This window comes from Dendrobates tinctorius, unplaced genomic scaffold, assembly GCF_039654945.1.
Source record: "Dendrobates tinctorius isolate UK_male_01 unplaced genomic scaffold, ASM3965494v1 ptg000201l, whole genome shotgun sequence".
NCBI lineage: Eukaryota > Metazoa > Chordata > Amphibia > Anura > Dendrobatidae > Dendrobates > Dendrobates tinctorius.
The window spans coordinates 732-15498 of record NW_027361868.1 but is presented as its reverse complement, the minus strand read 5'-3'; the positions used below and the strand labels follow the sequence as shown (position 1 = coordinate 15498).

The 14767-nt window shown below is 51.1% G+C and overlaps 1 protein-coding gene across 3 annotated transcripts in view; it reads right to left on the bottom strand.

Annotated features, from left to right (window-relative positions):
* LOC141056887 (bifunctional glutamate/proline--tRNA ligase-like) overlaps positions 1–14551 on the bottom strand; it is a 69803-nt gene extending 55252 nt beyond the window's left edge. For 2 of the 3 annotated variants that reach the window (XM_073553330.1, XM_073553332.1), the window contains exons 1-10: positions 14374–14551; positions 13791–13906; positions 13121–13215; positions 12512–12638; positions 12197–12389; positions 5358–5529; positions 4866–5099; positions 3831–3915; positions 3679–3738; positions 3399–3419 (exon numbers count right to left, since the gene is read on the bottom strand). In XM_073553330.1, coding sequence (XP_073409431.1) covers positions 3399–3419; positions 3679–3738; positions 3831–3915; positions 4866–5099; positions 5358–5529; positions 12197–12389; positions 12512–12638; positions 13121–13215; positions 13791–13906; positions 14374–14518 — 1248 coding nt within the window. In that variant the 5' untranslated portion in view covers positions 14519–14551. The remainder of the gene's footprint in view (positions 1–3398; positions 3420–3678; positions 3739–3830; positions 3916–4865; positions 5100–5357; positions 5530–12196; positions 12390–12511; positions 12639–13120; positions 13216–13790; positions 13907–14373) is intronic. The other variant, XM_073553331.1, reaches the window with a different exon arrangement.
* Between the last annotated feature and the right edge of the window lie 216 nt (positions 14552–14767).

Here is a 14767-nt window from a genome sequence, read left to right as displayed (position 1 = left end):
GGTACGAGCTTTGTCTGATGGTGTTGGTGGAATAGAGAGGAAGAACCGGTTCGGTGGACTGGAAGTGAACGCCATCTTGTATCCGGAAGACACTATTTCCCTGACCCACCTGTCTTCTGTAATAGACAGCCAGACTTGCTGAAAGAGAAGAAGTCGCCCGCCTACTGGTGGGATGTCTTCCAGAGTTCGTGAGTCATGATGAAGCGAAGTTCTGAGGTTTTCCTCCCTTGGGTTTCGCTTGGCCTGCTTTCGACTGACAAGTCCTGTCCGGTCTCTGCGCCGTCCGTGGGTTGTCCCTGCGTGGACAGCGGTTACGATTTTGCGCTGGGCGCGGGACGGACCAGCCCGAAGAGTTCCAAAAGGATCGGAATCGTGTTTGGTTTCTCCGTTTAAACGTGCGTTTAGGTTTCAGTTGAGGGAGAGAGGTACTCTTACCCCCAGTGGCATTGGATATCATTGTGTCCAACTTTTCGCCAAAAAGCCTTCCACTAAGGTACGGAAGATGCGTGAGGGACTTCTTTTAAGCCGCATCCGCTTTTCATTCTCGCAGCCAGAGGATACGCCGAATCGTAATGGCATTTGCCGCTATCCCCGCTAGACCTCTTGCTGAGTCTAGGGCTGCATGAAGCATGTAGTCTGCTACCACTGCTATTTGAACCGCTTGGTCCGAGATCCCGGTATTTGAAGCTTGAAGACCCTCCTGCAGTTTTTTGGCCCAAGCCAGGATGCCCTTGGCCACCCAAACTGAAGCGAACGCAGGGGCCAGGGAGGCCCCTGCCGCTTCGAAAATGGAACGAGCCATGCGTTCTACTTGCCGGTCTGCTGCGTCCATGAGGGTTGAGCTATCTGGCAGTGAGAGGAGGGTCTGTGCTGCTAGTCTAGATACCGGGGGGTCCACTTCGGGTGGATCTGTCCACTCTTTGGTGTCCTTCTGTGAGAAGGGGTACTTCGCTTCCAAATATTTGCGATTGGCAAATTTTTTCTCAGGCTGCGAAAACTGCTTAGTATCGTTTGAAACTCATGGTGATTAAGGAAGACCTTAGGCGGTTTCAGAACACTTTCAAAGCAAATCTTATGTTCTGGGGCTTCCGGGGCTGGATGTGAAATTTCCAGCACCTGATGGATGGCAGAGATTATGTCCTCAGCTAGCGCTGTATTGCTAGGGGGACAAGGTACCACGGACCTCTCCATTTCGTTGTCTGAGTCAGAGTCACAGATGCCTTCCGAATCCTGTGTATCGCTAAGGTGTTCCCTGGTGGGCGATCTGGGGCGGAGGTCTTCTGTGGTAGGGGATCTCTGTGGTGAACTTCATTGTCTGTCTCTGATAGGGGACTGCCTAGGAGACCTGGAATGATGGTGTCTCTCCCTGGGGGGGGGGATGACCGTGTGCTATAGGACAACTCAGGTGATCGCGACCTGTGGGTCCGCTTACGTCTGTGTCGGAAACAGCATGTTCCTGAGACAAGCTGTCCGTTTGCTGGGTAACGTTCATAGCCGAGACACGACCCTGCAGAGAGCTTGCAGCAATGTAGCGGTTAAGTTATCTATGGACTGTGTCATAGACTGCGACATCTGAGTAGCCCATTTCGGCGTGGTATCCGACACTGAAGCACTGGTAGGGACTCCCTGGGGTTCTGACCCAGAGTTCTGGATGCAATCCCGGCAGTTCGGATACGTGCTGCCACTGGGGAGAGTGGTTTTGCAGGCTGTGCAGAATGCTTAAAAACAGTCGTGCCTGGTTCTCTTTCTTGAGCCTGGCAGAGTGCACAGAAGCTGGCTATCAGGGATCCTACAGGGGTGGCTACGCAGAGGGAACCCACAGAGAGCCTTATAGGTAGTATGGATTCACAGCTGAGTAAAGAGAACCCAGCTGTGATCTTACCCTACCAGTGCCCCTAGGTCCAGCGCCGATAATTCACAGTTCTGTGCCCCCCGGAGACTGCTGTGGCTCTCCTTCTTGCAGGAGGTGTCCGTTGTCAGATATGCCTCCAGCCAAAAAGAAAATGGCCACCGGGACGCTGAGGAGCGGAAGGAGGGGGCGGAGAGCTGAAAAGGGTGCGCTGTGCTATGTAGAAACGCGCCCTTTCTGCCTCGATCCGCCCTTTCTATGACACTATAGAGTGTCATCTTAGTCATCCGGGGGGCGGGCCGGGAGGCGGAGAAAAGGCGGCGGCTTCAGCTAGGCCGAAGCCGCGGTCTCAATTAGAGGTCTGATGCCCAGGAGGGCGCGGTAGTGCGGGAGGGGGTCGGATCTGCACCAGACCCCCCCCGGAATGGGTGACTGGCTAGCGGTGGGGACAGCAGGGGTAGCAGTTCCTGTTTGGGGGGGTCCCTCTGAAGCGCTATGGAGCCACTGCTGCTGCAGAGACAGGGGCGCAGAAAGCCCTGTCTCTGCTGTGCCATGTCTGCCTGCACCCTCCCCCGGCCCCAGCAGGATCCCACAGCTGGCCTGGGGTCCCTGGTGCAGAGTGCTACCTATTCACCGACCCTACCTGAGGTGTCTCAACCTAATGCCCCCTGAGGGGGATTAGGGAGGGTGCGTCTGTCACCGTCAGGGGGTCTTCATCCTTGCCTCGGCCTCAACCCAGACCCCAAAGGGGTTGGGGAAGGAGGGGGGGTCTCAACTTCGGACCAGTACCTGAGGGACTGGGGAAGGAGCGACATGGGGAATAGCCGTCTCCACTTCAACTGGGCACCCCTAAAAAGGGGGCCAAGGAGGAAGCCATGCCGGGAGTCTCGCTGGAGACCCACTTTTCTTCATCTGTATTCCGGATGAAAAAAGAAAAACGGAAGAAAAAAAAAAAAAAAGGTGTGCCTCCTTGCGACACTAAGCAAAAACTGGAGAAGGCTGACGCCGTCTAGGGGTGTATACTGCAGAGGAGGAGCCATAGTTAATCTTTTTCAGATTATATATAGTGTCGTCTCCTAGTGGACAGCAGCATAACACCCATGGTTCTGTGTCCCCAATGAGGCGTAAATAGGGATTTTTGTGTACTCACTGAGAAAGTTCTACTGTATATAGCAGCAGTGGTCGGTCTCCAAGGCAACGATATGTAAGCAAAACAAAAATTCTAATATCTCAAGAATGGCTTAACATTTTAACGAACAGTAAATTGCAAAAGGGCTTGTTTTTAAAAGTACTATTCGATGATAACAAGGTAATTTGAACAGTCACATTGTCTCCTTCAGCAATTCTGTCCCTATAGCAATGAAGGCACCTCGTGTTGACCTCACTTTAAGCCAGAGCTGCGAGACGAGTCAGCATGACAGCGATGTGATTGTGTCATTCATTTTTTTTGGCAAAAAAGATGAAGTAAGCAATGTGCGCTTACACGGCTGTAAGCTATAGGCCAAATAAAATTAAAAATAAAAAAATATATATAAGCGTTCAGTAATACCTTCTTACAGATAGCTCGCAGCTTGGAAGCAGAAAAATGAAATGCAGAATTTACTGATAAAATTCACGCCAAGATCCGTTCCCACAAGTCAACGTTTGGTTGGGGCAAGTCGATGGAGGCATTAATAGGTGTATGTGCTAATATTAATGATTGAGGCTAACGAGCCTGCAGGACATGTCATTAGGATGTACTGCAGACTACCGGGGTGGTAGTCAAGAGGTCAGTAGGGGGCGCTCTGATAGTTCAGGCTACAGTGCAAGGCGCCCTCCTCCCCCTTTACCTTCTTGTTAAACGCCCAGATTTTGTCCCATTCCATGTTCACAACGGATCGGGAAGAGCCCTGCAAGAAAAAATAAATAAAATAAAAGTGGGATTCAAAGAAAAGCGCGGCAAAAGTTGTGTTCTGAAGCAGACGTTGTCTTCCGTACACACCTGCGCGGCTATAAATTGCTTCAGCCCCTCCACAGTCATTCCTCTTCTAAGAACGCCCCGCACAGTAGGGAACCTGGGGTCATCCCTACGATAGAGATAGTTATTTAAAGGGGTTATCCATGACTTTGCGACAGGTCATTAACCAGATGGGTGACTGTGTGACACCTCGCGCCAGCGGCGATCAGTTTTTTGCAGGTCCTAAGGCAGCTGGATGTACACAGTGTAAGGCACAGCTCCAGACACCGCCTAGTGTCCGATCCTGGGTATTGCAGCTCAAGTCATATTTAAACCAGCTCCACGCACTGTTTACTTCAGGCCGCCATGGGAGCCTGAAAACAACTGCTCGGCATCGGATGTCACTCCCACCGGTCTGATCTTGCTGTAATCATTATAGAAGGTAAAAAATGTACTGAAGAGCACAATTATTTTACCCCTTTAACCCTACCAGGACTCTTATCCCATCATCGAAGAGGTGCCAGTGTATGGAGCAAAGTTTTTCCTTTTTCTTTCAGTAAAAAATTGTGTCATTAATCCATAACTCATGCTCGAAAGAAAGGAAAAAAAAAAAAACCCTTGTATGGGTTATATTAATGGAAAAATTAAAAAAAATAAGTTAAGGAGGGAAAAATGAAAGACCCCCCCCCCACAAAAAAAAGAAAGAAATAGGTCACAGAGGGAATGGATTAATACTACAGAACACAAAGGCACATTGTGCAATTGTCAGTTTTGTAGTAATTGACCTCAACTCCATCCAAAAAAAAAAAAAAAAAAAAGCACAACTCCTTGGGTTTCGAAAGGGAACCGAGCTTGTAGGTTGTCACCAGCAGGCCGCTCAGCCAGGTGCCCACAGGCCGGCGGGGCGCTCAGCCAGTTGCCCACAGGGCACTCAGCCAGTTGCCAACAGGCCGGCGGGGCGCTCAGCCAGTTGTCAACAGGCCGGCGGGGCGCTCAGCCAGTTGCCAACAGGCCGGCGGGGCGCTCAGCCAGTTGCCCACATATGTTTGGACATACATCTATAGGCAGTATGACACTTACCAACCATCCACGAGGCCCTCGTTCACAAACCAGGTGAGCTTTCTCTTGGACAGCACAGTGTTGTTGAGGTTCAGGCGGCTGTACTCCCAAATGTAAGGTTTCCTGATTCCCAAGGCGTCAATGATCCAATAGAACTGTTCGTCACGGTCATGATATTCTGTCGTTCTTAGGGCGTGCGTGACTCCTTCTATACTGTCCACGATTGGGCAGGCAAAATCATATGTGGGGTAGATGCTGCAGAAAATAAAGGGCAGACATGCAATTAATAAGCTATAAAAAGTCATCCAGCACCACCTCAGCCAAACAGGACCCACGTGGATCGTGCCCAGCAGGTGTGCGAGGCAGTGCCATCATTGGAATCGCTCAGTTCCAAAATAAAAATGACGTCACTAGACGATCCCTTTAAGATACAGCGACACGATTCTCACTAGTATAAAATGACTTGACGAGTGTTAAAGTATTGGTGCCCCCGTCTGTGGCATCAGAACCTACTTGTACTTGCTTCCCGTCCGTGGATGTGGCTGGGTCTTGCACCGGAATAAGGTCGGGTCCCGCATACATCCATTGTTGGAGTTCATATCGATCTTCGCTCGGAGACAGCAGGTCTGGCCGAGCTCTGATCCCTTCTTCATTTCCTCCCACATTTGCTGGTTCTTTTCCACATCTGCAATAGAAAAAGAAAAAAGGAGATTTTTGTGTACTCACCGTAAAATCTCTTTCTCTTAGCATCTAATTGGGGGACACAGAACCATGGGTGTTATGCTGCTGTCCACTAGTAGGCGACACTATGCATAATCTGAAAAAGATTAACTATGGCTCCTCCTCTGCAGTATACACCCCTGGATGGCATCAGCCTTCTCCAGTTTTGTGCAAAAGCATTAGGAGGAACGTAACAGAAACAACATAACCATGCCTGTAAGAAGACTACTATGTACGAGCTCAAAGAACAACGGCCCGTAGGGCAACAGGGTGGGAGCTGTGTCCCCCAATTAGAGGCTAAGAGAAAGATTTTACGGTGAGTACACAAAAATCTCCTTTACTCTGTCGCCTCATTGGGGGACACAGAACCATGGGACGTCCCAAAGCAGTCCCTGGGTGGGAAGCAATGGACGAATATTGTGCTAGCAGGTCTAAACTTGGGGCACTGCCAGCCTGCAAAACCAGTCTACCCAGGCTCGCATCCGCTGTGGACTGGGTATGAACACTGTAGTGTTTCGTAAATGTGTGTAGGCTAGTCCAAGTGGCCGCCTTACACATGTGTTGTGCCGAAGCCTGGTGCCGAATGGCCCAGGATGCCCCTACTGCCCGCATGGAGTGCGCCGTGATACCGGTCGGAAGAGGGGAATTGCTAAGTCGGTAAGCCTCTTGTATGGTGGACTTGGTCCACCTGGTAAGGGTAGCTTTGGAAGCCGGCAAACCCTTGCGAAGCCCTCCAGAAGAAGGAAAAGGGAATCAGACTTCCGGAAGGGTGCAGTCCTAGTCACGTATATTCGCAATGCCCTGACGAGGTCAAGTGTATGCAGAGCCTTCTCCACTCTATGAACTGGAACCGGGCAAAGGGATGGCAGTGAGATTTCTTCATTGAGGTGGAAGGTGGACACAATCTTCGGAAGGAAGGATGGTACTGTACGGAGAACCACCTTGTCCTGGTGGAAAGCTAGGAAAGGCCGTCTCTGCAGGAGAGTGCTGACAATTCAGACACCCTGCGCAGCGAGGTGATTGCCACCAGAAAAACCACCTTCTGTGATAGAATGAAGAGTGTGACTTCCTTAAGGGGTTCGAAAGGTAGTGCCTGTAATGCTGTCAGGACCAGGTTGAGACCCCACGTTTCCAGTGGGCGTCTGTAGGGGGGAACCAATCGGGAAACTCCCTGGAGAAAAGTCCTTACTTGCGGCTTGTTAACAATACGCCTTTGGAAAAGCACTGAAAGCGCTGACACCTGGCTCTTAAGTGAGCCTAGGGATAGCCTGGCGTCCAGGCCCGATTGAAGAAAACCGAGTACCTTCGGGAGGGAATAAGGGACAATAAATCTTGGCGGAGGCTGGCTTTCTTGCTCTGATCATGGTTGTGATGACATCTGGTGAGAGCTCTGCTTGGGTGAGAGCTCTGCTTGGGTTAGAACCCAGGTTTCAAGGGCCATGCCGTCAAATTGAGAGCCCCTGAGTTCAGATGGTAGAACGGACCTTCTGACAGAAGGTCGTGACGATTGGGGAGACAATTCAGATTGTACGATGTTGGCGTACCATGTACGTCTGGGCCAGTCCGGCGTGATCAGGATGGTTGGAACTCCCTCTTGTTTGATATTCCTCACGACTCTGGAGATCAGGGGGATGGGTGGAAAAATATACAGAAGCTGGAACTGGGTCCAGTCCTGCACCAGGGCATCCGCTCCGAGCGACCACGGGTCGCGTGTCCTGGCCATGAAATTGGAGACCTTGGCATTGAAATGGGATGCCATTAGGTCCACGTCCGGGGTCCCCCAGCTATGGCAGATCTGGTGAAAAATTTCAGGATGGAGAGACCACTCCCCCGCATCCATTCCTTGTCTGCTGAGGAAGTCGGCTTCCCAGTTGTCCACACCCGGAATGTGAACCGCTGAATGTACCGACCTCGTCTCTTCCACCCAGTGGAGGATATGTGCCACTTCTCTCATCGCCTGGGCACTGCGGGTCCCGCCTTGGTGATTCACATATGCCACCGCCGTGGCATTGCCCGACTGTATCCTTATGTGAGAGGCTGCCAGCAAGCGATGAAAGGCTCTCAGTGCCAGGAAGATGGCCCGAATTTCCAGAATATTGATGGACAAAGTAATTTCCGCTGGTGACCACTTGCCTTGTGCCCTGTGATGTAGGTACACCGCACCCCAACCTGTCAGGCTTACATCGGTGGTCAGGACCTTCCAGTGACCTGAGAGAAAAGGTTTTCCTCTTGCAAGCGAAGTTGGCTTGAGCCACCAGTGTAGGGACCTCCTGGTTGACGATGTCAACCGGAATACCCTGTCGAGGGAGAAGGGATTCCTGTCCCAAGACTTGAGGATGGCAAGTTGAAGAGGCCTGAGGTGAAACTGGGCAAATGGTACCGCCACCATTGCTGCTGCCATCCTGCCGAGGACTCTCATAGCAAACCGGAGGGATCGAGGAGGATTGCGGAGGAGTATGCGAACTCCCAGACGGAGAGCCAGTGTCTTGTCCCTGGGTAGGAGCACCAGACCCTTGGAAGTGTTGAATAGCATCCCCAGGAAGGTCAGGGCCTGACTCTGGGTAGTCGATGACTTTTGTAGGTTGACTAACAAGCCCAGGCGACTCAGAGTGTCGATTGTGATTGAGACACTGTCCTTGCAGTCCTTGAAGGTGGAAGCCTTGATGAGAAGGTCGTCCAGGTATGGAACGACTACGATGCCTCTGGAGTGTAGAACGTCCATGGTAGCTGCCATGACCTTGGTAAACGATCTTGGAGCCGTGGCAAGCCCGAACGGGAGAGCCACGAACTGGTAGTGGTCCTAGTTGATCGCGAACCTGAGAAACCATTGATGGGCGGAAGCAATTGGTATGTGCAGGTATGCGTCTTGTATATCTATGGAGGTGAGCTATTCTCCCTGCTCCATGGACGCAATGATGGACCGAAGGGACTCCATGCGAAAATGACGGACCCGTACATATTTGTTGAGCTGTTTCAGGTCTAGTATGGTCCGGACGCTGCCTCCTTTCTTGGGGACTACGAATAGATTGGAGTAGAACCCTCGGAAACGTTCGTTTACGGGAACCGGTACTACGACTCCTGCTTGAAGGAGAGAGGAGACCGCTTGGTGGAAGGCACGAGCCTTGTCTGGCGGTTTTGGTAGAACAGAGAGGAAGAACCGGTTCGGTGGACTGGAAGTGAACTCTATCTTGTATCCGGAAGACACTATTTCCCTGACCCACCTGTCTTCTGTAATAGGCAGCCAGACTTGCTGAAAGAGTAAAAGTCGTCCTCCTACGGGTGGGGTGTCTTCCGGAGTTCGTGAGTCATGATGAGAAAGTCTGAGGTTTTCCTCCCTTGGGTTTCGCCTGGCCTGCTTTCGACTGCCAGGTCCTGTCCGGCCTCTGCGCCGCCCGTGGGTTGTCCCTGCGTGGACAGCGATTACTATTTTGTGCTGGGCGCGAGACGGACCAGCCCGAAGAATTCCGAAAGGATCGGAATCGTGTTTGGTTACGCCGTTTGAACGTGCGTTTAGGTTTCAGCTAAGGGAGAGAGGTACTCTTACCCCCAGTGGCGTTGGATATCATTGTGTCCAGCTTTTCACCAAAAAGCCGTCCACTAAGGTACGGGAGATGCGTGAGGGACTTCTTTGAGGCCGCATCCGCTTTCCATTCTCGCAGCCAGAGGATACGCCAGATCGTGATGGCGTTTGCTGTTATCCCCGCTACACCTCTTGCAGAGTCCAGGGCTGCATGAAGCATGTAATCTGCTACAACTGCTATCTGAACCGCTTGGTCCGAAAGCCGGGGATTTGAAGCTTGAAGACCATCTTGCAATGCTTTGGCCCAAGCCAGAATGGCCTTGGTCTCCCAAACTGAAGCGAACGCGGGGGCCAGGGAGGCCCCTGCCGCTTCGAAAACTGAACGAGCCATGCGTTCTACCTGCCGGTCTGCTGCGTCCCTGAGGGTTGAGCCATCTGGCAGTGAAAGTAGGGTCTGTGCTGCTAGCCTAGAGACTGGGTGGACCACTTCGGGTGGGTCTGTCCACCCCTTGGTGTCCTTCTGTGGGAAAGGGAACCTTGCTTCCAAATATTTGCGATTGTCAAATTTCTTCTCAGGCTGCGAGAACTGCTTAGTAAGTATCGTCTGAAACTCCAGGTGATTAGGGAAGACCTTAGGTGGTTTCTGGACACTTTCAAAGCAAATTTTGTGTTCTGGGGCTTCCGGGGTTGGATCAGAAATTTCCAGCACCCGATGGATGGAAGAGACTATGTCCTCAACTAGCGCTGTAGTTCTAGGGGGACAAGGTACCGCAGACCTCTCCGTTTCGTTGTCGGAGTCACAGATGCCTTCCGAATCCTGCGTGTCACTAAGGCGATCCCTGATGGGCAAAGTGGAGTGGAGGTCTGCTGTGATCGGAGATCGCTGTGGGGATCTGCGTTGTCCGTCTCTGGTAGGGGACGGTCGAGGTGACCTGGAGCTACGGTGTCTCTCCATGGAGGGGGATGACCGTGTGCTATGAGATGACGCAGAGGAACGCGACGTGTGGGTCTGGGAGAGCCAGAACCGGCCTGTCCCTGGGTGGAGCTGTCCCTTTGCTGGGTAACGCTAATAGCCGAGACATGACCCTGCAGAGCCTGGAGTAATGTGTAGGTCAGGTTATCTATGGACTGTGTCACAGACTGCGACATCTGGGTAGCCCATTCCGGCGTGGTAGCGGCCGCTGAAGCAATGATAGGGGCTTCCTGGGGCTCTGACCCAGTATTTTGGATACAATCCCTGCAGTGCGGGTACGTGCTGCCACTGGGGAGAGCGACTTTGCAGGCTGTGCAGAAAGCATAAAAACAGTTCTGCCTGGTTCTTTTCCTTGAGCCCAGCATAGTGCACAGAGGCTGGCTAGCGGAGGACCGTACAGGGGTGGCTACACAGGGGAAACTATAGGAAAGCCTTACCCCACCAGTGTGCCCCTAGGTCCAGCGCCGATAATTCACAGTCCTATGCCCCCCCGGAGACTGCTGGCGTTAGTTCTGCTGTATCAGACGGCGTCTGCTGCAGCAAAGATGGCCGCCGAGGAGATGAGGAGGAAGAAGGGGACGGAGAGCTGAAAAGAGCGCGCAGGGCTATGTAAAAGCGCACCCTTTCTGCTTCGATCCGCCCCTTCTATGACACTGTGGCGTGTCATATTTGTCATCCGGGGGGCGGGCCGGGGGGGCGGAGAGGAGGCGGCGACCTCAGCTAGGCCGAAGCCGCGGCCTAAATTAGACCTCTATGCCCAGGAAGGGCTCCAGGCCGGCGCAGTAGTCCGGGGAGGTTTTAACCGGACCCCCCCGGATCGAAAGGCAGGCTAGCGGTGGGGCCAAAACCTGAAGCGGGGCCCTGTGTGGGGTCCCCCTGCGGCGCTGTAGACAGATGCTGCCACAGACACAGGGACGCAGAGAGCCCTGTGTCTGCATGTGCTATGCCTGCCCGCACTCTCCCCGGTCCCGACAGGAGCCCGCAGCTGGCTGGGGTCTCTGGATGCTGTGCAGGTTGCCATAGAACTGACCCTACCTGCGGCGTCTCAACCTAATACCCCCAGAGGGGGATTAGGGAGGGTGCTGCTGTCACCGTCAGGGGGCTTCTTCCTCGCCTCGACCTCAACCCAAGACCAAAAGGAATTGGGGAAGGAGGGGGGTCTCAACTTCAAACCAGCACCCGCAGGACTGGGGAAGGAGCGACATGGGGAACTGCCATCTCAACTTCAACTGGGCACCCCATAATAGGGGGCCGAGGAAGGAGCCATGCCGGGAGTCTCACTTAGGAGACCCACTTTTCTTCATCTGTCATCTGGAAGAAAAAAAACGGGAAAAAACAGAAAAAGAAAAAATTCTTTAGGTGTGCCTCCTTGCGACACTAAGCAAAAACTGGAGAAGGCTAACGCCGTCCAGGGGTGTATACTGCAGAGGAGGAGCCATAGTTAATCTTTTTCAGATTATGCATAGTGTTGCTTCCAAGTGGACAGCAGCATAACACCCATGGTTCTGTGTCCCCCAATGAGGCGACAGAGTAAAAGTGTTGTACAAAATTTGCAATGAAACCTCAATATATAAAATATAAAAATTTAGAAGACATTTCGATTTCAATTTGTTTTAATTATGAAAATAAAGCTGTCCTATATTCATCCTCCCTGGGTCAACGGCGGCACTGACATCAGCGCTGCAGCCAATCAGTGATTTCACCAGCTTGTACAGTCTACATAAGAAGAGCTCTGTCATTGGCAACAGTGAGGTTGACAATAAAAGACACAGGGAGCAGCAGCAGAGACTCAGTGCTGAACCCGGGGAGGGTAAGTAGAGTGCAGTTTGGATTGTCTGCAGCAAGTACAGCAGCGCGGTCATTTTAAGGATACAGATTCTGCCAAACCAGGAAAATTCCCGAGTGTTCCTAATTTTTATAATGTCATGATTGCCTCCCCACTCTCCAAGAGCCACATTTTTTTTTTTTTTCTTTAGATTTCCATCAGTACTGCTATATGACGGCTTGTTTGTTCCAGGATGAGTTGTAGCTTTAAATTACACTTTTGACTTTACCAAGTATTGCATTTCTTTTAGATTTCGACAGGTTCGAGTTTTACGTATCGGGTGATCATGAATGTGCTTAGTTTTTATTTCTTACTGTTGCTCCGGTGTTTGGACTCGATCCTCTGTTCCCGTTCCGCCTTCATCTGCTCCGCGGGGGTGTCGTCCACATAAGCTTTTCCCTCTCTAATGAGCTTCTCTGCGTATTCGATAATCTTCTCGAAGTGATCGGATGTGTATGTGAACTGATTGGGCTTGATCTGAAGCATCGAGACGTCTTCCAGGATAACCTGAGAATCAGAGAATGGGTGAAGTCACGCTTCTATATAATAAGATACACGACGATTGTTGTGATGTTTAATAAACCCGCACATCTCTACATCAGTCAGGTAATACTGGATTCTGCAATTACCTTTTCGAAATCTTCCTTCTCTTTCTCCGGGTTGGTGTCGTCGAACCTCATGATGAGTTTTCCTTTGAAGTTCACCTGGTAATGCTGATTGAGAAGAGCGGCCTTCGCGTGTCCAATGTGCAGGTATCTGAGGACATAATTCTACGTTATCATCACATACCGGATTGCATTTTCCTTAAAGGGTTTTTCTCATCTATCTATAATGGATCAGTTGCAATCCGCTTGGAAAAACACAAACTTTGCAATTTACTTCTTATTCAAAGTTTTCTTTGCTCCCAGGAAACCGAGAGGTTTCTTAATTCTACAGTTTACAGCGCTTTGCTAGGCTACCGGCCACCTCTGCAGTCTATCAGAGGTGGCTGGTCTTCTAGGCAAGAACTGCAGCACTAACAAGCTCTTTGCTAACCCCAATCTGTACACTGTGTAACACACCAGAACCTAAAAACAGCTGATCGGTGTGGGTCTGGCTGATCTGATATATATTGATAGTTCATCAATATACAAGTCCTGGAAAGCCCCTTTAACAGAAATAAAGAAACTTCACCCCTCCAATGAAAATATGGGGCCAATAATAAGTGAGCTCCGACCCTACTAATGAGTAGAACTTACCCGCTGGCCTCTGGAGGGAACCTTACAATCACTTTTCCCATCTCGGCCCCTGGAAGCTCAACGAACTTTCCAACATCTTGTTTCTTCTCTGCAGGCTTTTAAAAAAAAAAAAAAAGAAATAATAAAAATTGATAAACATCTGACGACAAGGACCCTCAGGGATCAACGGAACAGGGGTCCAGTACCCTTGGTCAGTCGATTAGGTGCCATTCCGCTCTGTATGTACTTGCCTGTCACGGTGCTAGCAATCAGCGGGGCAGCAAGCAATCAGCAACAAGTGATCACTTATAGAAATAGGATGTCGGTGTTGGGACTTGCACCAATGGGCAGAACGGGGGAACTTTTATCCCTGTTGCAATGGAGAAGCAGTGAACATGCCGGACCTCCGTGCCATGGGACTGCTGGAAATATCTGCGCTCGGCAGCCCTGTACGGTATGAATATAGCTGTGGTCGAGCATGCGCAATTCCGCTCCATCTACCTGGGATAAAAGTCCCCCCTTTGGCTGATCGGTGCCGGTCTCAGCGGTCAGACCATCACAGATCAATAACTTATAACCTGTCCAAACTTCTTTTCACCGGACAACCCCTTTAATTGCCCTGAAACCTAGTATGGAGAGATAACAAGGATGTAACGAGGCAGCTAAGCAGTGACGTTCTTCACATACTCACCGCCGCTACGCTTAGCTTTCCCTGGTACGGGACCGTGGGCTCCAGGAAGGCGTACCAGCGTCTGACATTGACGGCAGCTTTATTCTTTTGTATATGTTCCTGCCATGGAGCGCTGACTGCAGGGGGAAAGAAAACATCTGGTCATTTCCAAGCCTGACAATCAAGGAAAACGTAAGGATAGATGGGAGAAAAAAATACAACTTTGTATTTGTGACCGTGTTGGTCAACGCTCAGCTTATCCAACCCTTGTGAGGCGTCACAGTCGCCCTCTTGTACAGAGTGCAAGCAAAGAGCGTGAAAGGGCCGCAGTGCTGAATTATTGCTTCATGCTCTGAGGCGGTGTGGGTCCCAGAAATTTGACCTCCAGCCATTATAAATTGAAGGCATATTTGAGGCCAGCCTCAGCAGAGGAATTAGCTGAAGGTAAACCCCGGTGACCAGGTAGGATAACTGTACATGGCAGATGTATAGCTACTTTCCAGTGCCAGGGTGGAGGGTCTATTCAATGAAAATCCCTTTAAATGGCAAAAGTGGCACTAGGGTAGAGGGATCGCTTCCCACCATTAGCACGGATGTAAATTACCTGCCAAAGCAGAGAAGATGCTGATGTCTGCGAGGGTCAAAGCATCGCCCACCAAGTACGTCCGCAGAGACAGGGAATGGTTCAGCTCCTGGAGGGTGGCGGAGAACATGGACTTATCCTGCAGCCGGGTCTGACTGAACTCCATCCAATGGTTGATCTACAGGAGGACAAGGAATCGGTTCATGGCCGGGCACAATGGGTTAATAGTCAGCAAAAAGCGAATTTCAAGTACTAATATGATGGGATAGGAAAGCTGAGGGTCACGTCTGCAGTCCTGCAGAAACGGGAAGGTAACCTTCATTATAGAGGCCATTAAAGGGATACGCTACAACCGCTCAGGAGCCGCACTGGTGGAAGCCATTACCTACCCGGACTGGAAACCAGCATTGACTAA